This window comes from Chiloscyllium plagiosum, chromosome 4 (assembly GCF_004010195.1).
Source record: "Chiloscyllium plagiosum isolate BGI_BamShark_2017 chromosome 4, ASM401019v2, whole genome shotgun sequence".
In the NCBI taxonomy this organism is placed as follows: domain Eukaryota; kingdom Metazoa; phylum Chordata; class Chondrichthyes; order Orectolobiformes; family Hemiscylliidae; genus Chiloscyllium; species Chiloscyllium plagiosum.
The window spans coordinates 101,785,552-101,809,790 of NC_057713.1; the positions used below are offsets into that span (position 1 = coordinate 101,785,552).

General features: G+C 38.9%; 1 protein-coding gene across 2 annotated transcripts in view; it reads left to right on the forward strand.

The window, feature by feature from the left end:
• dpy19l1l (dpy-19-like 1, like (H. sapiens)) overlaps positions 1-23,028 on the forward strand; it is an 80,443-nt gene extending 57,415 nt beyond the window's left edge. For both annotated transcript variants that reach the window (XM_043688761.1, XM_043688762.1), the window contains 7 exons: positions 4,375-4,430; positions 11,938-11,962; positions 13,453-13,572; positions 15,956-16,130; positions 18,209-18,308; positions 19,298-19,423; positions 22,632-23,028. In XM_043688761.1, the coding sequence (XP_043544696.1) occupies positions 4,375-4,430; positions 11,938-11,962; positions 13,453-13,572; positions 15,956-16,130; positions 18,209-18,308; positions 19,298-19,423; positions 22,632-22,800 (771 nt within the window). In that variant the 3' untranslated portion in view covers positions 22,801-23,028. The remainder of the gene's footprint in view (positions 1-4,374; positions 4,431-11,937; positions 11,963-13,452; positions 13,573-15,955; positions 16,131-18,208; positions 18,309-19,297; positions 19,424-22,631) is intronic.
• Positions 23,029-24,239: the final 1,211 nt, after the last annotated feature.

The following is a 24,239-nucleotide window of genomic DNA, read 5'->3' on the forward strand; positions in this document are numbered from 1 at the left end:
GACCTAGAGGACTTTTGGCCTTTAGCCCCATTAGCTTCCATAGTACTTTTTTCCTCTGGTGACAGTTGTTGGATTTGTTTCCTCCCTTTGCCCCTTGTTTAATGTTTTTGGAATGCTAATAAGTGACTTCTAAAGTGAAGACTGTCGCAAAGTATTTTTTCATCACCTCTGTTGTTTGCTGGTTCCCCATTATTACTACTTTAGATTCATTCTCTATTAATTTGGCCTGTCTCTTCCCTTTTATATATTTAAAGGAACTCTTACTGTCCATTTTCATATTACTTGCTAGTTTATTTGTATAATTTTGAAGAAGTAACAAAATGGATTGATGAGAGCAGAGCGGTGGACGTAATCTATATGCACCTCAGAAAGGTGTTCGACAAGGTTACTTGTGGTAGATTGGTTAGCAAGGTTAGATATTATGAAATACAGGGAGAATTAGCCATTTGGATACAGAACTGGTTCAAAGGTAGAAGACAGAGGGTGGTGGTGGAGGGTTGCTCATCAGACTAGAGGCCTGTGACCAGTGGCGTGCCACAACGATCGGTGCTGGGTCCACTGCTTTTTGTCATTTATATAAATGACTGTGAACAGAGGAGGTATAGTTGTTAAGTTTGCAGACAACACCAATTTTGGTGGTGTAATGGACTGCAAAGATGGTTTCTTCAGAGTATAATGGGATCTTGATCAGATGGGCCACTGGGCTAAGGAGTGGCAGCTGGAGTTTAATTTAGATAAATGGGAAGTGTTGCATTTTGGAAAAGCTAGTCAGAGCAGGACTTATACACTTAATGATAAGCACGTATGGAGTGTTGCTGAACCAAGGGACACTGAGTACAGGTTCGTAGTTCCTTGAATTTGGAGTCGCAGGTAGATAAGATAGTGAAGAAGGCGTTTGGTATGCTTTCTTTTATTGGTCAGAGCATTGATCATAGGGCTTGGAGGTCATGTTGTGGCTGTACAGGACATTGGTTAGGCCACTGTTGGGATATTGCGTGCAGTTCTGGTCTCCTTCCTTTCAGAAGGATGTTGTGAAACTTGAAAGGGTTCAAAAAAGATTTACAAGGTAGTTGCCAGAATTAAAAGGATTTGAGCTATAGGGAGAGGCTGAATAGGCGAGAGCTGTTTTCCCTGGAGCGTCGGAAGCTGAGGGGTGACCTTATAGAGGTTTGTTGAATCATGAGGGGCATGGATAAGATAAATAGACAAAGTCTTTTCCCTGGGGTGGCGGGAGTCCAGAAGCAGAGGGCATAGGTTTAGGGTGAGGGGAAAAATTTAAAAGGGACCTTGCGGGCAACCTTTTCATGCAGAGGGTGATGCGTGTATGGAATGAGCTGCTAGAGGAAGTGGTGGAGACTAGTACAATTGCAACATTTAAAAGGCATCTGGATGGGTATATGAATAGGAATAATTTAGAATGATATGGGCCAAGCACTGGCGAATGGGACTAGATTAGGTTAGGATATCTGGTCGGCATGGACAAGTTTGACCGAAGGGTCAGTTTGTATTCTCCCCCCCCCCCCCCCCATGACTTTATAACACTGACTGACTTACTTTTGCCATGCATTGTTGGTTTTTAAAATTCCCCATCCTTTTTCTTAGCAGTTATCTTTGCCATGTTGTCTGTTTTTTATGTCAGATACCATTCTTAATTTCTGGTTAACCATAGTTCATTTATTCTCTTCTGAGAAATCTCCTTTCTGAGTAGGATAGATCTTCGTTGTTAGTCATGAAGTATTTTTGTGAATGTCTGCCATTATTCAAGAACTGTCTTTCCCGCTCAAGCCAGTTTTTACTAAGTCCTGCTTCTCGTTCTCAATCTGAATGCTTATGGTCGCTGTTTCCTAGGGGATCTTTTAGTTTGAGATCATTTATTAAACCTACCTTATTTCACCTTATTACCAGATCCAAAACAGCCTGATACTTTTTTAGATTCACAACATATCATTGCAGGAAGCTGTCCTGAATATACTCTATGTATCCTTCCTTGTGGCTACTTCTGCCAATTTAATAATCACATAGATTGGAATAATTAAAGTCACATTTTGATTAACGTGTTATGTTTTTCCAAATGCCTTCGTTATCTCCTGACTTATTCTGTGTCTCGTACAGTTTAATTACTGTTGGGCTGTTAACTAGTCCCACAAGTGACTCCAGTCCTCTCTTTGTTATTTCTTACCTCCACTAATTTAGGTTCTCCACCTTCCAATCCAACATCATTTATTGCTAAGGTAGTTAATTTACTTTTCTACCAACAAAACCGCCTCACCATTCTTTTGTCCCTTTCTGCTTGTCCTTTCAAAAATTCATGTATGCCTGAGTATTTAATTCCTAGATTTCATCTCGTTACAACCATCTCTAATGTAGCTGTCTCTCCATTAACCTCGGTTTATGCTATTGACTAATATATATTTTATTCCAAGTACTGTGTGCATTTATATAAAGCGCCAACTTTAACTATTTTTCCCCTTTTGACAGTATTTGCTGCTTGTCTTCTATGTTTGTAGAATGCTTTCCTGTCCCACTATGGATATCATTAACCCCCAACACCCCCCAAACCAAACCAAAGGTAGATAATTTGGTCCCCCATACAATAAGATCGTGGTTGATCTGTTTGTGTTTCGAATTCCATATTCTCATTTACCCCCAATTACCTTTGGTTTTTGTTAGGCAAGGGAATTAATCTACCCCTGTGAGAACAAATATGTAGTGACCCTGCCTCTAAGGCAGAGTGTTCCAAGATCGCACAGCTCAGAGAATTTTCTACTAGTCTCTTCTTTATGAAAGGTTCACCCCTAATTTTCAAACAGTACCCCAATTTTGGACTCTCCACAAGATGAAACATCTTTTCATATCCATCCTGTAAAGACCATGCAGGATTTTATGTCCTTCAATCAAGCATTCCCTCACTTCTGTACTCCAGTGGAAACAACCACAATTTGTCCATACTTTCTTCATGAGCCAGCCCACTTGTACCAGGTGTCAATCCAGTAATTCACCTCTGAGTCACTCCAATACATTTAAATTATTCCTTAAATAACAGAGACAAAAACTTTGAACTGTATTCGAGAAGTGGTCTTACCAGTGCATTATGTAACAAATCCCTAACGTTCTTCCTTTTTATGTACAGTTCCTCACCTAATACAGGATAACATTCTACTCATCTCAAGTACTTGCTAACCCTACATACTAATTGTGATTCACCCACTAGATCGCGTGCACCTTTGAATTCTGCAATCATGCTCCATTATGTTATTTTTATTCAAACCAGCCATCAAACCCAGTCATAAAACCAGTTTGGTGTTTTCCCTGAACTTCAAGCAACTAAGACCAGAGAATATCTAGAATCATATAGTAATTCTTGTTTTTTTTAAAAAAAGGTTTGTGCCTTTTCATCAATATTGTTACAACAAAGCAATTTAGATATCTGCAATCCTTCAAACTCAAGTCTACAAAAAATTAAGTATGAAGCCATCATAACAATACAGTCACAATGAGCTGAATGTACTGATTTTAGGCTACAATTCTGTGCATTTGTAAATAATTATTTGCTCAATAACTTATTTGCATTCTGTTTCATTTAAACTTGCTTTATATTTTTATCAGTGCATGATGCCTTGGTCAATTTAATTGTTGAAATAAACAGGGACTACATTGAGCAGAAATTTCATTGTAGTTCCAGGATTTTAATGATATAAAGTTAGTGGTGGACTCATGAGGACTGGTACTGTGGGTCATAAGCTACTGAGGGGTGGTGGTTTGATTTGCTCCACACACAACTCAGAGCATAAGAAATGGCAGGATTGAGGTAGAAGATTCCTAGGACAGGAGTTTTCCTGATCAGTTCCCTGCTCAGCCTGAGGAATCTCATTTAGCCTAGTGTTAGTGAATACCCCATCAGTGTACCGGAGAGGAATGCATCTTGAAGTCCTGAGGTTGGAGTTCTGGCTCCAGCTCTTGGAAGGCAAAATGCTGTTTTTTTTAGTATCAATTTGTGACCCCTTGACAATGGGGCTGTTAAAGACATCTTAGGAGTGGAAATTGAACAGCATATTAAGTTTGGGCTCAGTGGCAGGGGTTTTGGTTGAGTATAACTTGACACTTACACTGAAAGCCTTCTCTTTCCTGGGTAATGTTTAGCTCCTGGATACAGTAATTTGTGTGCAGCTGTGTCAGTTCAATAGCCTTCAGTGCAAGTCTTGCCCCTTCTATCAATTATTAACATTTAACAAACAAATATGAACTGTTAATTGGTAAACTCTTGTTGAGCTGTCTATGATGTTTTCAATGTTAAACTTTCTTTAATGTGCTTTAGAACTTCAAAATCTTTCTTGACCTTCTGAAAATAGTAATTGTTTCCTTTTTTATTTGTAGACTTTGAAGGAACTGCTCTGTTTGTTAAAAGGAAAAATTCCAGAAGGCTTCGATGAGTAAGTGTTCAGAATATGGCAATGTGAGTTATGGGATTTGAAGTAGAGTAAATTGAGCTTTTATGACCGTTTTAAAATTGCTAAGTGAAAGCGTGCAAACCAGAAAGTGTAATCCTACAAACTTCCGATTGGCATTTGGATATAACAGGGTCAAAACGTTATTTTTCTAAGAGTCATCAGCGTGAGTGACTAAGCAGGCATCGCGTTACACCCTTCACCTCTGCTTCTGGTCTGTTGCAATATCAAACTAAGGTTAAGCTATATTGTTATTTAATCAAATGCTGTGCCACCAAAATTGGTGCATCATGGGAATTGGGCCATAAGGCCACATTTCAGGTATTTTGTCTTCAATTTTTAAACTATAAAATGTTGGAAATAATTAGCCAGTCAGCTGGAATGTGTGGTGAAAAGATTGATGTTTTGAGCTGGCAACCTTTCATGGAAGTTTGAAAGGTCATACAGTTTATAAGCAAGTACAGAGACAGCATAAAAATAGATAGGAGGAAAGAATATAAGAAATAGTCAGAGTTAGGGAAAGTAGGAGAGATTAAATAAGAAAGAGAATAATAATACAAGGTATAATGTAAAATACAAGGTTAAGTAAAGACAGAAGAGAAGGGTCCAGAAGTAGATGGTACATTTGTTCTCAGTTTGAGGTTCGCTAACATCCTAAATGCCCTAGAGAAGGTGCTGATGAGTTGTTTCCTTGAACTGCAGGAGTCTATTGTGTGTAAGAATTTCCATTGTGCTGTTGGGAAGAGAGTTCCAGGAAATTAATCCAGCACTGAGGAACAGCCTTATGTTTCCTTGTCAAGATGGTGCATAACTTGGAGGAGAGCTTGCAAGTGGTGGTGTTGCCTGTTCCTTCTGCCCTTAGCTTTCTAGGTGGTAGAGTTCACAGATTTATAAGATGCTGCCAAAGGAGGAGCCTTGGTTGGTTCCTGCTGAGCTTCCTATAGATGGTGGTTAGGTTTAGCCTAATGCTATCCCTAATACATATTGCTGCCACATTGCATGGGTAGTGAATGAGATGTCAGGCAAGCAGGTTGCTTTGACCTGGATAGCTTCAAACCTCTTGTGTGTTGGAGCTGCAGTATTTGATAATTCTCCTAACTTGGACCTTGTAGATGTTGACAAGGCACTGGGAGGTCAGGAGTTGAGTAATTTGCCCCAAAGTTCCTGGTCTCTGATCTGCTCTTGTAGCCATAGAATTTACACGGCTGGTCCAGATTCTAGTCGATGGTGATTTACAGAATGTTGCTATTGGGGATTCAGCGATGGTAATGGCATGGGAGATGATCATTATCCAATGTATGTGTGGAGTTAATATTACTTGTCACTTATCTGTCTATGCCTCTAAGTTTGTTTTTGTTTAGATCTTTCTACATAGGAAGACTAACTACTTCATTTTCTAGTAAATTGGGAAAGAATCTGAAAGCTACAAACAAACATCAGCAAATATCCTGACCTCTGAATTTTCCTCTAACATAAGTCATTGTTGAAGCAGCAGAAGAGGGTTAGACTGACACTACCCAAATCGAGCACCATTAAGCAACTAATGATTAAATGCAGCTTTATAGCATTATTCATGTCACCTTCCATTACCTGAAGATCAAAAGTAGACTGTTGAACTAACACTAGAGTTGGAGTTTCACACCAGTTTGTGAACAAGACATGCCTTGGGAATTTATCATGTTGTTGGGTAGCTGCTGGTATTCTCCTAACGTACTGGAACAGCTTGGTATTCAACTTTTCACTAAAATCAGGTATGCTTTCAGGGCCGAATACTTTTGTATTCCGAGAAACCAGCCATTTCCTAATCATGCTGAGTGAATCAAATATTGAGCCAGAGACTAAAGCAGACTTCGCATTTGGCACTTCTGGTTACAGATAGTTTCAAATACTTTCAGCCTTGTTTCTTCTTTATCCTGATGTCCTGGGCTTCCTACTCGTGTTAATTGAAACTTCTCTCATTGTTTGGGTGTCGATTGTTTACAAGCAGTTGAGGGGTAAATCGGCTCCCCTCTTTTCAACCATCTTGGTTGGTTGCAACAAAAATTTACCTATCTTTTTTAAGCACACAGCAATATCACACTTCAATAAAAATGTAGTTAATAGGATTAATTAGAGCTGATTATGAGTGTTCCTTCAGTGTAAGGAAGAGCACTGTTATTGCTTGCTCATCCTGAGAAAAACATAACATTAAACACACACCATCATAGATCCAAGGGCACAAAAACAGAAATTGCTGGAAAAGCTCAGCAGGTCTGCCTGCAGCTGTGGAGAGAGATCAGAGTTAATACCTCTGGTCCAGAGACCCTCTGGACATTGTCAAAAATTGATTTCTGCTACATTGCTAATAATTATCCAAGTCGCGGCGAAGACTCTGATTCAGTATGCTGAATCCATCCACCAAACTGGCAGGAACTTTCCAGAGTCCCAATAGTCAGACTATTATGATGCTTAAGTTTCTGGAATTCTGGGAGAGATTGTCTCCAGGCAGTCAGGAATCCTTCACGACCCTAATGTGCAGTAATGTAATGCAAATTTCTTCCTGTCTGAGTTGGAAATGCAGGTCCCTTGAAACCGATCAGCTTCAGAGGCAGAGTTCTTTCCCCATCTAACTTCATTTTAGTTTAATCCTGTGCCTCCCTTTTGATGCCACCCCCCTCCCCTCCCCAATATTTTGTTGTTGCACTACACTGCACCTGATGGATAGAGCTTGTAACCTATTTGTTAGTGGATCATTACAAAAAGAGATCTGAGATCTTGATAGGTGGGCATTGCAGGGGCTGAGGTGCACTAACTTTACTGCCAACACTATTTTGATTTAATTCCTTCCCTCATACTGCTTTATTTAACTTTTCTTTTTTTCCTCACTGCCCCTAATGAACTGTGTTTGTAATTCAGTGATTGATGAATTTGGTAGTGAGAATTTTTATAGTTTAAACAGAGTTGAGTTTTTGATAGGTAGGCACCACTCCCACTCCAACACTCTCTTGATCTAATCCCCTCTGTTGTTTTCCTCCTTTTTTATTTTTATGTTGATTTTGGTTTTTGGTGTGTTACTTGTTAGTTGAATGATTTGTTATTTTGCTGATTGGTGTATTTATGCTTTTAAAGAAGCTGCATTTTCCGTAGTGGGTGTTGGCTTCTGGACAGGGAAAGGTGAGGATTGACATGTGTACTATTATAAGGATTCGCATAAAACTTTTTGTACAACTCTGAAGGCAGCAGAATAGGTTAAGAAACTTATCACCATGATGGAATGGCAGAGTAGACCTGATGGGCCAAATGGCCTTATTCTGCTCCCATATCTTATGGTCTTCACAGGACATGTCAGGAGTTCTATGATGATGCAGAGAATGGATGACTATGTTTCCTGACTCTTAAAGTTAAAGGTGGGGGGATGGGGGTCTAGTCACAGACAACCTATATGATGTTGGAATTACTTAACAATGTGGCTCATATCTCTTATAGATTCTTGAATCAAGGGAAAAATGAGAGGATTTGGAGTGACAGCAATAAATGAATCCCAAAAACCCAAGTTAATAGATGTTTCTGGTGTGACTCTAAATAAACCTATGTCAGGAATTGTCCAAGGGTAAAGAGTCAAGTATTTGAAGCAATTCATGAAACAAATGGTTCTGAGCACATGCAATCAGGATGAGCAGCAAGAAAATATTTTGATCATGGCCAATAGGGTCAGCTAGTAGGTATCATAGGGCACAACTGAATAAGTAACTAATTGCTGGATCTCATCAGTTTGTGGTGCTGATTGGCTGAACTGTTATTTGGAAACCATAGGGTTGCAACACTTCATAAACACCAGTGGTATCCAGAGTGATATGTCATTATTACTAAGTCTTTGAATGAAAAAAAAAGCAAAAATCCATTTAGACATGAAGAATGATGAAACATTTATATTTAGTAATACAGTAATCTCACAATTCATGGGATTGAGACATAATGGAATGCAACAAAAAATCTGGTGCTTCTTACCAAGAGGTCCAAGATGTGTTATTGACAACTGCAGAAGAGAGTCTGGCTGCTAAGAAAACGATTATATGGAAAAAGCATGAACTCTTCACACACAAAAAAATGGCTGTTAAAGAATGTTGGGGTTTTGGATGGAGAATATGAGTCTCTTGTAGAACAAATGACATACAGTGTATTACTTGTATTAAATGTCGTAAGATAGTACCACATCAGGTTAAATGCGTTCATTTCGTTCAGAAATTTAATGAATTGGTAGACAAGATCTGAAGATATAGGAAAAAATATTTTGCAAATTATATTCTGTAGATATGGTGACCATTTTTGGCATTTCTATGGTGACAAACAGTAAGGACAGATAACCTGAAATGGGCAAAACCTTAGTAAAGTGGGGCAACAAAATCTTAATGGAAATAAATTTGCAAATGATGAATTTTGGGACATGATAGAGCTTAACTACTATAATAATGCATATTGTTGCAGAAAGTGCATTCAGCAATAGCTTGTGCAAAAGAAACCATTGATGAGATGTTTCACAAAGTACTGTCAGATGTTTGAGGGGTACAACCCGTCCAATTAGTATAACAGAAATTGCCTTCAATATTACATGACTTTCTGGCAGCAATTGAAGGAACAACTTCATTTTATTTTGCACCAATCTAAATGTGTTACTTGTTGAAAGGAAAGTGTTCATTAAAGCTGAAGTGTTAGAAAAAAAAATTAGAGTATTGAGATATCACACCAGATTGTCTGGGGGAGATTTCAGATCTGGTACATGATTTACTCTAAAAGAGAAGGGCACAGGAAATGGAAAGGATCAGTGTTATTGGACATGGCAAGAAAACTGTCCAGGTTTTCATAATATGTGTAACATAGAAATTGGACTGTAAAGGTGCATTCTTCACAAGTAACTGAGATAAGTTATGAATTTTCAGACTCGGAACAGGGTTAAGGCGTTGATGATGATAAAGCATCAGGTACTTCATATCCCCATGATTTCTATTATTTAGAACCTAAGGGGCAAAAACTGCTAAAGTGATGCATACCAACACAATTGCTGATTGTGGAGAACATGAAAAAAATAATCTGGCATTCATATACCCAATGTAGGTTTGCAGATAAGTTATCGACTTGCACGGTCCAGCAACTGGAAAATTGCCATGGTGCTGAAATGTACAGACTGGTTTGTGGAAAAATATGAAAAACTGGCTAAATTTCCAAAATGAGGGACAAGAATTGAGGGCTACTGACTGGCAGCAGGTGGTATGAGATTGGAGAACTAGTTCCAATATTGGTTCAGAGCGTATGTGTGGAAGGAAATGATCATCTCCAGTAGAGAGGATTTCTAGCTAACATCCTGAAAGGAATAGTCAAAAGAGCTGTCAATGTGAGAAAAGAGGCCACAGTTTAACAAGGTGACAGGTTAGCATGGTTACTGGAGAGCCTAACGATCTGGAAGTGTCTGTGATTACTGGTAGAATGGATGACGAAGGAGACTGAACCAAGAGCGTTATGGAACTGGAAAAGATTCCAATTATATTTGGAAGTTGACAGTGGAGATAACCTGCATTGTCATGTAGATGGATTTGTACAGTAATGAGCGACCATACTGGGCCAGTAATGCCAAAATTAGGTTAGTAGCTGGAGGCTTTGAAGAATGTTGATTTGGGGCAAGAGAGATTTGGGTATACGCTTCTATGTTGGGAAGGAAATTTTGAAAATCATTTCAGTCAATTTTACCAATTTTTTTTTTTGGGAAGTGTAATTCAATATCAAAGCAACATTCCTTCATGGTAACCTGCTCAAGAGGAAAATATCCTTAGATCCGAAAGGAAGCATCAGAAAAAGGGAGAATTTCTGGAAATTGCATATTTAGAGTTTAAATTACACTTCTCAGCTGTGGTATTTTTCAGTAACTCAGAAGTTGCATGACACCAGGTTAGAGTCCAACAGGTGTATTTAAAATTGCAAGCTTTCGGAGTGCTGCTTCTTCAGGTGGAGGGAAGCACACTAGCACAGAATATATAAGTGGATGGATAATAGCAAGATAATTCCAGGTAATTAAAAATGTCAACAGGTAAGTATAAATAGTCTGAGTGGAGTGTCGACAGGCTGAATAACAAGTCTTTGAAGGTGATCACGAGTGCCAAATGGTGTGAGTAAAGTGTCAACTGCTGAATAGCAAATGAAGGGGTGACCTATGAATTGATGAATTATGGCAGAGAGATAATTACAAATAATCAAAATAAGATGGTGCTAGAGACAAACTAAATGACTGGAATGACATGAATAGAGTTTCATGACAAGGGTCTAACCAAAGTAACAGGTAATCAAGACAATAGTGTCAAAACTGAATTGTAAGGAAGATTTTACAAACAGTAGTATGGTGGGGTTACATTCCTGAGGAAGGGCTTATGCCCGAAACGTCGATTCTCCTGTTCTTTGGATGCTGCCTGACCTGCTGCGCTTTTCCAGCAACACAATTTCAGCTCTGATCTCCAGCATCTGCAGTCCTCGCCTTTCTCCTCTGGGGTTACATGTAGCATGGCATGAACACAAGGTCACAGTTGGGGCTGTCGTCATGAGCATAGAATTTGGTTATCAGTTTCTGCTCAGCTATTCTGCGTTGTTGTGTATCTCTCAAGCTGCCTTGGGGGGCTCTTATCCGAAAATCAGAGGCTGAATGTTCTTGACTGCTGGAGTGTTCCCTGATTGGGAGGGAACACTCTTGCCTGGCAATTGTTGCATGGTGTTTGTTTATCCATTGTCGTAGTGTCTGCATGGTCTCTCTGAGATACCATGTCTCGGGGTGTCCTTTCCTGCAGCGTATGAAGTAGACAACGTTGGCTGAGTTGCATGAGTATGTATGGTGTGGATAGTGTTCCCACATACAATGTAGTTTCCATGCAGATGAACTCTCATGTTTTGCAGACGTTGCTGTGCTCCTGAAGGCTGGGTAGTTCGCTATGAGCGCTTGTGTGTTTGAGGTTAGGTGGCAGTTTGAGAAAGAGCAGTGGACATGTATAGATGGTCTTGGTGAGATGTTCATCGTCATCAGTAACATGCTGAAAGCTGCGAAGCACGTGGTGTAGTTTCTCTGCTCTGGGGAAGTACTGAATGTAACGGTCATGTCATCACAGATGCTATGGCAGTGGATGAACGGACACTGCAACAATTCAGTCCAGGACCAGGATCATAGTTGTAAGGATGAAGAGTAAACCTTTTAAGACTGAAATGAGTAGAAATTTCTTATCATCCCAGAGAGTGGAGAGCCTACAGAGTTCACTACCATAAAGTATATTGAGTCCAAATCATTGTGATTTCAAGAAGCCAGGTAGCTGTTGTTTTTGTAGCTAAATGGATTAAGGTAAAGGGGGAGGGTAGGATTAGGATATTGAGCTTAATGATTAGCCATGATCATATTGAATGGTAGAGCAGGCTCGAGGGGTTAAATGGCCCACTCCAATCTTCTGTTTCTATGTTTTAATTAAATTTCTCTTTCTTTTTTTAGGAAGAAACATCCAACCCGAGGAGAGGTAAAACAGCTTAATGCACTTCGTGATCCAAATAATAGGAAGAAAACTTTGCGTTGATTGCATCCAAGATATGGTTATCTAGTCATTGCATATAAAACATATAAAATACAAGCAGGAGTAGGCCTTTACGCCCTTAAAGCCTGCTCTGCCATTCAGTATGATCACGGTTGATCATCCAATTCCCATATCCCAATTTGACTCCTTTAGCCCTCAGAATTAAGTTGTAACTATTTTACTGGCTAAAAACAATTTTGAGGTGAAATTTATTTTACTGATTCGGTTTTTTTTCCATAACTATAAGATGATGAACTCCATGCAAACCAATTTCTGCTGGAGCAATCACAGACCTCATTGACTATATTAGGCTTGCTCTCTTGTTAGCAATCACCTGATTGTTTTGTATGCAAATGGGTATCCTTGGTTTCTACTTTGATTGGTCTTATCAGCATTTCCTTCCTTCTGCATCAAAATCTGCTCTAGAGAAGAAAATAAATTGAAATTTTGACTTATTTTGACCACAATTTCTGACTTATTGGAGTGAACAAAATGAATAGACTTTTCCTTCCATTTATTGTTGGCCAGAATTTAAACACCACTATTGGATGTAACCATTCGGTTTGACTTTACCTTTGACATAAATCTTGATTTTTTTTTTTGGCCAGTAGGAACATTTTCTGTTTGATTTCCCTAATTCTGCAGCCAGCACTCAAGGGGCATTCAAAGGCTTAATTGTGAAATCCAGTCAATTCTTCATTGTTGTGTCCACTGGGAACAAGACCCAAAGTACTTTAATATACTGGCCCCATGAGCACTTCTCAGAAAAGGTTGTCAATCCCAGAAGGAATTAGCTGTTGTTAAAAACAAAGCAATATATGGGGTGGCATGGTAGCTCAAGTGGTTAACACTGTGTGGAGTTTGCACATTCTCCCTGTGTCTGTGTTGGTTTCCTCTGGATGCTCCTGTTTCCTCCCACGGTCCAAAGATGTGCAGGTTAGGTGGATTAGTCATGCTAAATTGCCCTGTAATTTGCAGGTTAGGGGGATTAGTCATGATGATATGGGGTTACAGGGATGGGATGGGGGGTGCTGGGTCTGGATGAGATGCTCTTTGGAGCATTTCAGACTCAATGGGCCAAATGGCTTCTTTCTACACTAAGACTTCTATAATTCTTGTATTGTCTTTTTGGAGAGAAGTAGAGAATGCAATTTACCATACAGACGTAGAAGATATTTGATTCCTTGCTGGAGTGGCAGGGTGCTGTTCTAATTTTATGATGGACAGTATGTTGTCCAAAATTAATGATCTGGACATCAGAAAAATTCTTCTGAATTCCTGCACCATATCGCTTTCAGTCTCCTGGAGTTTCAGGCCCTCCTCTTCGCGGTCAGTTGTATTAGAGAGCTTTGTGGGTAGTTGAAATTGACATGCCTGTTGTTGCTGGATTGAAAGTTTATAATTTCAATGTTGAATTTGTGTTTCTGTCTCCACAGCTGGTCTATCATGTTTTGCAATTGGTTGCTTTTGTAGTGTTGGCAATTCTCATCATGAGACTGAAACTTTTCCTTACTCCTCATATGTGTATCATGGCTTCTCTAATTTGCTCCAGACAGGTAAGATGAAGCTTCATTGATAGAACTTAACACTGTTACTTCTATGCCCTCTGGTGCTGATGCAGTATTCAACCAGTGTGCAGTACAGCCCTCTGATGGTGTTTAAAAAGAAAATTAATACATGGTGTTTAATTTTAATAACATAGAACTTAATCTGATAGGTTTTATATGGTATGTACATGGAAATGCACAGTATAGGGAAAGTGTGGGATGTGGCACTAAAGGAAAAGTGTAACTGAAATGTTGTAAGAAGGGCCAAATATCTTCCTGCTTATTGAGTTAGATTTATATAATTCTGGTTTTGATATGTAGATTAAAATTTTAAACATCAAAGTGAAAACTATGATATTTGTCATAAACTGAGATAACCCTTATTTATGATATCATCTTGGATGTATGTTATTGTCAAGTACTGCCCACTAAATCAGCACTACATGTCCAACATTATGTGCAGTTGAAAATGGGGATATTACAATTATTGCTGTCCAATGTAACTTGCTTGGTGTACCTTCTAAAAGTTGAGACTCAACACAAAACTACTTGGTGTAAGTGCAAAGCGAAGAATTTGAATTGGGCGCCAGGTTTTGTAACTGCTCTGAAGGAAAGTGGATCTGGCAGTATCCCCCACATAGGTTTCATCAGCTAGCATTCAGAAATACATCTGTCTGGTTGCTTGAATTCTCACTGCACTTACGTTCTGTCAATGCAAACTGTCATATTATTTCACACCAATGCCCACTGCAGCTTTGCATATGTGGATAGACACAGTCTGGAAGAAAGAAACACCTTTCCTAATCATTTGCTGCTCATTTTGGTAGGGAGAATAGACAAGCAGGATATTGTTTAAATGGAGAGCAAGATCTGGACAAGCAGTTTGGAATGCAGATGGAATATTGACCTTAACTGTTAGGGTCATGAAGTATGGTTGCTTTGTTACAACTATATACGGGGTGTGGTGAGAGAACACTCATGGAATGCTGTGTTCAGATTTGGTTGTTTTATTTATGGAAGAATATACTTGCATAGGAAGCAGGAGAATGTGAGGACTGTGGATGCTGGAAACCAGAGTTGAAATGTGTGGTGTTGGAAAAGCATAGCAGGTCGTCAGGCAGCATCCAAGGAGCAGAAGAGTCTGTTTTGGGCATAAGCAATCAATCAGGAATGTGGAGTATGGAGGGGGCAGGAAGGGGGGTGAGATATAAATTTTCTTGCGGTGAGAGCAGTGGGGTTCAAGGGTGGATGTGTGGGAAGTGGAGATGCACTGGAGGACATTATTGATCATGTGGGAGGGGAAGTTGCAGTCCTTGAAATAGGAGGCCACCTGGGATGTCCTAGAGTGGAATTATTCCTCCTGTGAGCAGATACACTGGAGTCAGAAGAATTGGAATCGTGTTTTTACAGGAAGGGGCGTTTGGGAGGTGGTGTAATCAAGGTAGCTGTGGGAGCTCTTGGATTTGAAATAGATATCAGTGTTGAGTCAGTCGCCAAAAATGGAGAGGTCCAAGGGAGGGAGGTGTCCCAAATGGCCCAAGTGAACTTTAAGTCAGGGTGGAGAACACAAGGGGCCAACACCTTCAACACATTGCCTAGTTAACACTAATTGTTACAGTTAACCTGAGAATGCAACTTTTTTTTAAAAAAAGTTTTGTGATTTATACATGAAAGAAGTGAAACTGTCATGGTATTCAAACAGATGAAAGACTCAACAGGCAATCAAGGTATTTTTCAATGTATATTTTCAGTTACATCACACTGTAAACCATTGCTATAAATTCTGTGCCTTACAATTGTGTCCTCCACAACCACCTGATGAAGGAGTGTCTCTCCGAAAGCTAATGCTTCCAATTAAACCTGTTGGACTATAACCTGGTGTTGTGATTTTTAATTTTGTACACCCCAGTCCAACACCGGCATCTCCAAATCATTGAATTGCAGAGCAGACTCAATAGGCAGTTTACCTTATTCCTGCTCCTTTTTCTAATGCTACTCTCCCCCCAGTGTTTTCTTTAACATTAAAATATCAGAAGGTACTGTAGTAAATCTTGTCCTTTAATCAAAAGGAAAATACTGCAGATGCTGGAAATCTGAAATAACAATGGCGAATCCTAGAAGTACTCAGCAAGAGTAAATAATTGAGTGGAAACAGTTAATGTTTCAGATTATCGTTGTGCTTTTATATAGGCTTGTGAAATAAAAGGTGTGTTTTAGTCTACAGCTCTGTTTTAAAAGAAATCCCTTTTGTTCAGGTTTATGTACAAGGTGCATTTATTTGTCAGAGCTGTGAATTTGTTTACTGCTCTGTTTGTCTCTCACCTTAGCCAAAATAAAAGCAATTACAGTGGAAGTTTGTTTCATGGCTTCTTTTTGTTTCCTTTCTTGTTAGCTATTTAGCCAAGTTCGAACTAAATACCATCACCAGATAATTGTGTGCGTCATGCTTGCAGCAATGGCTTTACAGGGAGCAATAAATCTGAAGGAACAATGGAGCATCATTGGAGAGTTCAGCAACTTCCCTCAAGAGGAGTTATTAGAGTGGATTAAAGAAAATACTAAAAAGGGTGAGTGTTATAGAGTGCTCCTTTGGAAAAATGGTGCTGTTAGTCCTAAACATGGCTGCATGCACACACTAAATCTTGTTGAAATTAATTTATTTACCAATGTAAACTGATATATAGGATAGAATTATTTTTCTATAAATATTTAGGCTGTCAGATTTTCTATATAAATCTCTGAACTGTTTGTTGTGGTAGCTAAGCAGCATGTCTGGTTTCTTGGTTCTTCTTTCATTGAGTACTTGCACTCATTAAGTTAGGGATGTTAATACTGCGAATGGACCCGTCAGTCAGGTAAGCATATCAAATAAGCAATTGTAAAGTTCAAATCTGACTGCTTGGCGCTAAGGTTGGTTGATATTTATTTGTGAATAGATCAACTTCACATTATCAGCATCATCAAATTTTTACTTTTGTCCTTTTTATTCCCTATCACATTCTGATCTTTTCATTTCTTAGAGAATGGTCCTGCAGGTGAGATTTTTAATGTAGTATTCAGCTAGGGGCAGTCTTGTGTGTATGCAATAGACCAATGTTTTCTCGTAGCTAAGGAGATCAGCGGTTAATATAAAGGTTTCTGCACTATGTAGGATAAATTACCCATGAATCACAGTTAAAATTAGTGAAGATCTCGCCACAAAAGAGTGGTATTGGAAGTTTTGTGAATTTTTATTTTCCCTTATTCTGTAACCTTTTTGTCTGGGTTACCCAGTTTTTCCTTCAGTCCAGATGTTTAAAAATTGTCATTAATTGGGGAACATTTCCTTTTATTTTGTGCTTTGGCACTGGGGATTTCAAATGATCCTGCAATTTTCAAGGTGGCCAAAACCGTGCTTGCTCAGCTGCAACTTTTATTTGCTTCTCTGTTCTTCACAAAGCCTTTATTGCATCTTCCTGTGACTAACACTGTTGCTACTGCATAAGTTAAAATGGCTGCGTTATTTGAGACAACAGTCAGCCTTTGAGGCAGTTAATGAAAGGGGAAACTGCATTATGAGGATCCATAAACAAATTGTTTCAAATTAAGCAATGTTATCAGTGGTGACCAATTATAGTTATATATGTTAAATCTGACAATGGAGAAAAAGGGTAAATAAAAGAAACATGTAGAAACAGAGTGCTGTTTGAGTGAAACTCCTGTTTTTATTCAGGGTGAGGAGAGAGTTAGGAAAAGTGATCAAGCCATTTGGCACCCACTTGCCTAGAATCAAGTTAATATTTTCACCTTTTCAGGTTTAGCTTTTCTTTATTCTTTTTATGGGATGTGGGTATCAATGGAAAAGCCAGCATTTTTTTGCTTTAAACTGATTCAATGCAAGCATCTTTCATAAAGCAGTCAAGAGTTAACCATATTGCTGTGACTCTGGAGTTACACATAGGTCAGATACGGTAAGGATAGCAGATTTCCATCCCTAAAGGATTGTTTTAACACATCAATGATAGCAAAGTTGACCATTAAAACTGAGACCTAGCTTTCAATTCCAGGTCTGTTGTTTGAATTTAAATTCCCCTAATTGCCATGAATCCATGTGCCCAGAGCATTACACTTGCTGGAAAAGCTCAGCAGGTCAGGTAGCAACTGTAAGGAGAAATCAGAGTTGATGTTTCGGGTCTGGTGACCCTTCCTCAAAACATTGAGGAGCATTAGCTTGGGTTTGTAGATTGCTGGTTCATTAACATTTCTGGGGACTGGTGGTGGCATCTATAACCAGGGAACACAGTCTGAAAATAAACAGTAATTCTTCTAGGAGCAAAATCATGAGCTTCTGTGCTCAGAGAGTAGTGAATCTTAGGAATTATCTCCCCCAAAGGGCTATGGAGGATCAAACATCGACTGTATTCAGTTCAGAATTTGGTAGTATTATGTATTATGTCATGAATATGGAGATTCAGCATTTTATTGCACAGGTAGAAGATTGGCCATGATCTAGCTGAATGACAGTTCAGTCTTAATAGCTGACTGGCCTCATTCTTTGTAATTCTAATTTATTTGATTTTGCAACTTAATTAGTGATATTTTAAAGTCAGATGTCAGTAAAATAGAGGTGCTAATGAGAAAATGCAATAATTAATTCACATTGCAGATGCTGTGTTTGCTGGGGCTATGCCCACAATGGCTAGCATCAAATTATCTACAGGACGACCTATTGTAAATCACCCACATTACGAAGATGCTGGATTGAGGTTAGCAATTACTTTATTATTCTCACTATTACATCGCTAACACAATGTGATTACTTAACGTTCTCTTTAAATTGCACAGGAGTGTAATAACTGGTTGGTAATTAACTTGTAGTACTACTCTGTTCCCATTGCATCCTGCTGTGAGAGCCACGATCAAGTGTTTAGTTAGAGGATGCAGTGATTGACAATAGCATGCAGATATCTCAGTTCTGTGGTAAAATTATGTATTCTGTCTTTCCTATATATTACTTTCTTGTGTAGCATGTCCCTTTTTGCATTTCTGGACCAGCAAATGCTTCCAGTTTTCCTTCTGAAGCAATAAATATCTTCATCACTTCATTCTCTCCACCATTACCATCCCCCATCCCTCAGTCAGGTGACTGCCATTTCTCAAAAGTAAATTTTGTCCTTCCTCCAACTCAAATTCTGAATATCTGATCTCCAGTTTTCTCAGTTAGAGGCATTTCCTGCAATTGTCAATGTTATTTATTTGTACCTCCCTCTCTTATACGATTCACATGTCACTCTCTATATCGTGCTACCAATCTTACTGCAGTAAAGCCAACTTTATCCGATCTGTTGACAGTTGGGTGAAACTGATCCCCTTCCCACCTTTACAGCTCCCACGCTTGCCCAAACCCCTCCATTTTCCCCATAGGATTCCACCCTCGCTCCTGTCTCCCCTGCTAAATCACCCTCTCCACCATTCTCTAATCTTGCAGTTTTCCATTCCAATGCTTTGCTCTTCCCAATCCCTCCCTTCAATTTTTCAACCTTCAATTCATTCCCCGCCTCACTCTTCACCCCTCTCCTGACTCTTTCTCTGCTCCCTCACACTCCATCCTGTCTTTTTCATCACCTCTGCTTTGAATTTTCCCCAAATCAACCCCAGTTAAAGCCCCATTCTGGAGGTATTGTGCTCACCATGCTCCTCCCATCGCTTAAGTATGTTTAATTAGATAATAAACCCTCTGCTTATTCTTGAATAGAGAAAGGACAAAGCAAGTGTATGCAATGTACAGTCGGAAATCAGCAGAGGAAGTGAAAAATGGGCTCATAAGACTAGGTGTCGATTATTTTGTTTTTGAAGATTCCTGGTGTTTGCGAAAAACAAGGTAATACCTAATTTAAATCTTTTGTAAGTAGCTTCTGATCAGAATAATTTCATTTTTCATATGTAAGGTAGTTCTTCATTTTGAAATGAATTTGAGTTGACTGGCTGTTTGCCTCCCAGCAGATAACTGTTTCTGTTGTGTGCAGCAGTACTAACAATTTATTTCCAATGTTGAGTAATTCATTTGGGTTTAATTTAATTAAATGCAGTTTTATGCGTTTTACTTAAAAATAACTTCAGAATGGCATTAGATTCCTTTCTCCTTTAGCCTTATGTGAATGTGTTAACACACTGCTGAAGGTATGGTGTGATCTTTAAATTGATGGTCAGTCTGCTGATCAAGTGGGCTGCCTCATCCTGGATGGTGAAACTTGCCAAATATTATTGGAGCTGAACTCAGGCCATGGCAAGTATTTCACCTTTCTTCTGATTTCAGTTTTTTAAGATGGTGGACAGGTTTTGGGGAGTCAGGAAATTAGTTACTCGCCACCGAATACCCAGTTGTGAATTATAGATCGGTGTCCCAGTTACCATTAAGTTCCTGATCAGTAGTGACCCCAGTATTTTGATGGTGAATGATTCAGTGACAGTAATACCATTGTATATGATATTCAAGAAGAGTAAGAAGCCAGGTAAAGGTGGAGGAGTAGAACTAATAATCAAGGATGGCATTTGTGCAGTAATTGCAGTAACTTTGGTTCATGTGATGATGACGTAGAATCAGTTTGAAGACGAATATTAAGGGAAAGAAGTCACTATCATGAGTGATCTACAGGCATCTTAGAAATAACCACAGTGTAGGACAAAATGTACAAGAAAAAATATTGGGTGCCTGTGAGAAAGTGGCTGTGATAATCATGTGTAGACACTGGACAAATCAAATTGGCAATAGGAACCGAGGTAAGGAATTCATAGAATGCTTTTGAGAGCTTGAGATGTGGCATGAAAGCTGAGGTCACTGACACGAGGTGGCATACTAGCCTGACAGATTGCAAAGCAACAATAGACATATGGGGATATTTCAGAATATCAAAGTAAGTACTGTATTCAAAACTACTGTATTCAAAAGTTCCAAGAGGAGACCCACAGTCTGTGCTTAATTAAACAAATTAAGCAACGCATCAAACTTAAGGAAAAAAGCCTATCATTGTGCAAACATAAGTACAGGTAGTTCTCCTCTAATGCTGTTGTTGCATTCCCGTGACACCTCACTTAGTAGGAAATCACTTAACAGAAATAATGGGGCCTATGGGAAAAGTGGGGTTGGGGCAGACCAGCAAAAAATATCACTCCGTATCGTTCAAAAATCACCCAAAGATCTAACACAAAGTATAGCACATCCTGAATAAAGGTTGAAATCTTATTTATTTAGAAAACACAAGTAAATTTAATAAGGTAAATTTAAGAAATGTAAGAACACTGCTCCCTGTACAGTATCTGTCTTAGAACTACCTGTAGCAAATGAGATGATATAATCAGAATATGAAGCACAGCCAAGAATGACTAATCAGGAGAAAGAAATTAGAGTACAGGAGGAAGCTAGTTAGAAATGCAAAAATAGTAAGCATTGTCACATCAGATAAGCACACTACTGGAGGCAAAACCGCATCCATTACCATCACCAGGGAAACAGTGCTGAGCAAGCTGACAGAGTTATGGGTCCAAATGGAATTCATGCTAGAGTCAGTTAAAGAGGTAGTAGGTATATGTTATTAATGTTCCAAAATTCGCTGAACTCTGGAACCATTGCGTTAGATCGGAAAGTAGCAACCTAAACCCTCTCTTCATGAAGGGTGTACGGTAGAAAATAGGAGACTATAGGCCAGTTAGCTTGGTTATCATGGTAAGTGTTAAAATCAGTCATTACTGAGATTATAGCTGACCACTTAGAAATACTCAAGGTAATCGGGATGATTCAGCATGGTTTTTTGTAAGGGAATTTCACAGTTTGGGAGTTTTTTGAAGGAATAATATGCATTATGGGTAACATGAGCCTGCTGATTTGCTCTTGGATTTTTGACGAGGTGCCTCATTAAAAGGCTATTTTGTAAAATAGCTCAGAGTAGTGGATGACAGTATTACAGGAGAAAGAGTGTAAAAGATTGTTGTTTTGATTATCCAAAAAATTGATAAGACCACACCTCAAATACAAAGTGCAGATTTCTGTCTCCTTATGTAAGAATGTAAATTTATTGGGGAGGTTCACTAAAATCTGAAGGTAACTTAATTGAATTATATAAGATCCTGAACAGTCTTGATAAGATGAATATGGAAAGAATGTTCTGGAAAATCTCAGCAAGTCTGGCAGCATCTGTAAGGAGAGAAAAGAGCTGACGTTTCGAGTCTTTGTCAAAGGGTCAGTTAGACCCGCGATGAGATTTTCCAGCATTTTCTCTTTTGGTTTCAGATTCCAGCATCTGCAGTAATTTGCTTTTATTTATATGGAAAGAATGTTTCCTCTTGAGGATGAATCCAGGACTAGGGAACACCATTTTAAAATTTAAGGTCATCGTTTAAGGACACATGAAGAGAATTGTTTTCACTGAATGTTTTACAGGTTTGGAGCTCTTTTAGAAGGCAGCAGAGATGTGGATCTTTATATATTTTCTTGTTAGACAAGGGAATCATAGATATTGAGGGAGATCAGAAAATAATATGTGCAATACAGCAGTTCAGCCATAATTTTGTTGAATGGCAATGCAGATTTGAAGGGCAGAATAGTGTACTCCTGCTCCGAATTCGTATAAATGCCATACAGAAAAGGCTATACTGAAATCCAGTTAAACTAAAAGGTGCTTCGGTGAAATTATTTCTGCCTCTTCCATTCTAACAGCTCTGTTGAATTGATGCAATTGGAAGTATTGGTTTAGAAGAATACATGGTATTATGAGGAAACTGCATCATTGTCAGTCCTGATTCTGTTATTAACCTAGTCATCCCACACACTTGCAATGATGTCGGGGCAATTATTTAATTTATCAATAATGAACACGTTAAGTGTTCACTGTCAGGATTACTAAATTAGCAATGCTGACAAGTTTCTGATTAGTTCATGAACCCAATCAAAATAATGACATTCCTGGATAAGGCTTCTTCCAAATTTGAATTACAAACTTGTGTCCACTTTCGTTAAAAAATATCTTTTTAATGATCCAAGCAAATTATTTGCAAAAACCTTTTCATACGGTGTTGATTTCTATCTCTCTCAGGCCTGGTTGCAGCATGCCAGAAATTTGGGACGTGGAAGATGCACACAATGCAATGAAACCCCCTCTCTGTTCGATTCTTTCCAAGTCGCCTGCCCCTCACTTCACTCCTGTGTTTCAGAATGACGTTTATAAAGTCTTAAAGATAAAGAAAAGTCTCAGTTGGACGTAGAAATCTGTGGTAATTTGGATAAACAAGGGAATTTCGAGGCCAATTTTGGTTGAACATTGCTGCACAGATGAAATATTCCAAATTGATTGAAGAATGCGACAGGAGGTGTGAATGAAGATGAAAACAAATGTAGAAATATGATCTTCATGTTTCTTTATAAACAGAATTTTCATGTCTTTATGGAGTTATGCAATATGTGATTATTTTCAATAAAGATTTTGAGTAAAATGTGAGGTTTTGCCATTATTTGTCTATAAAAAGTGTTTTTGGTTGTGGCTGTTTATTAATTTAATATACTGCCTCTTCTCTCCACAGGTTCTGTTGAGTTTCCAACATTTCTGTTTTCATCTCATTTTCTGTGTTTACACTTTCCAAAAATATTAGATGCTTTCTTGACATTTGCCTTACCCCAGTAACTCTGATTTTTCTTGAATCAATTTTTTTTAAAAAGTTCATAGGATATACCCATTACTGGTTTTGCCAGAATTTATTGTCTTCTCTAGGATGGGCAGTGATAAGTTGACTTGACCCACTGCAGTTCATTTGGTGTGGATGCACCCACAGTATTTTGAGGGAGGGAGTTCCAAGGTTCTGACCCTGCAATACTGAAGGAGTGACCATAGTTTTACAGGTCAGGATGGAGAGTGGCTTGATGGGAAATTTGCAATGTTTCCATGTATTTGCTGCCAGTCCTCTTAGATGGTAGTGACTGTAGGTTAGAAGGTGCCATCAGGGAGCTTTACTGAATTTCTGCAGATGGTACATACTTTTACTAATAAGCATTAGTATAGATGAATGAATGGGACCACATCCACAAACAATCATGTGGGCTGGTTTGTTCTGGATGGTGGTAAATTTCTTATGATTTTAGAACTGCACACATCCCAGGCAAATGGGAAGTATTCCATCACTCTCACTCTCGACATGTGCTTTGTAGGTGGTGGAGTGGCTTTAGGGACACAGGAAATGAGCTGTTGACTGCAGAATTCTCAGCCCTTGACCTGCTGTAGCCACAGTAATCCCTTGGCTAATTCAGTCCAGTTTCTGGTCAGTGGTATTGTCATTGAAAGTCAAGAGATGATGGTTAGATTCTGTCATTGAAGGTGATCATTGGCTGGCAATGTGAGGTAAAAATGTTAACTTGTCAGTGTAAACCTGGATATTGTCCAGGTCTTGCTGCATTCGGACATTGACCACTTGAGAAAAAACAGCACATTCTTGTTTTGGCAGCTCTAGAGCTTATGCCTGCTGAGATTGAGAGTGCAACATGCTTGACCCCACTGCTCAATCTTGACATACAATGTAGCAATCAGATGTTCTTTTAAAAAAAACCAAAAACATGTTGCCTTTCAATAGAAACTGGTTGTTCCCAAACAGTTTTTTTTACTAATGCTGTTTGTTTGTCACATGGAGAATAAAAAAAACTGGTCACTGGCAGG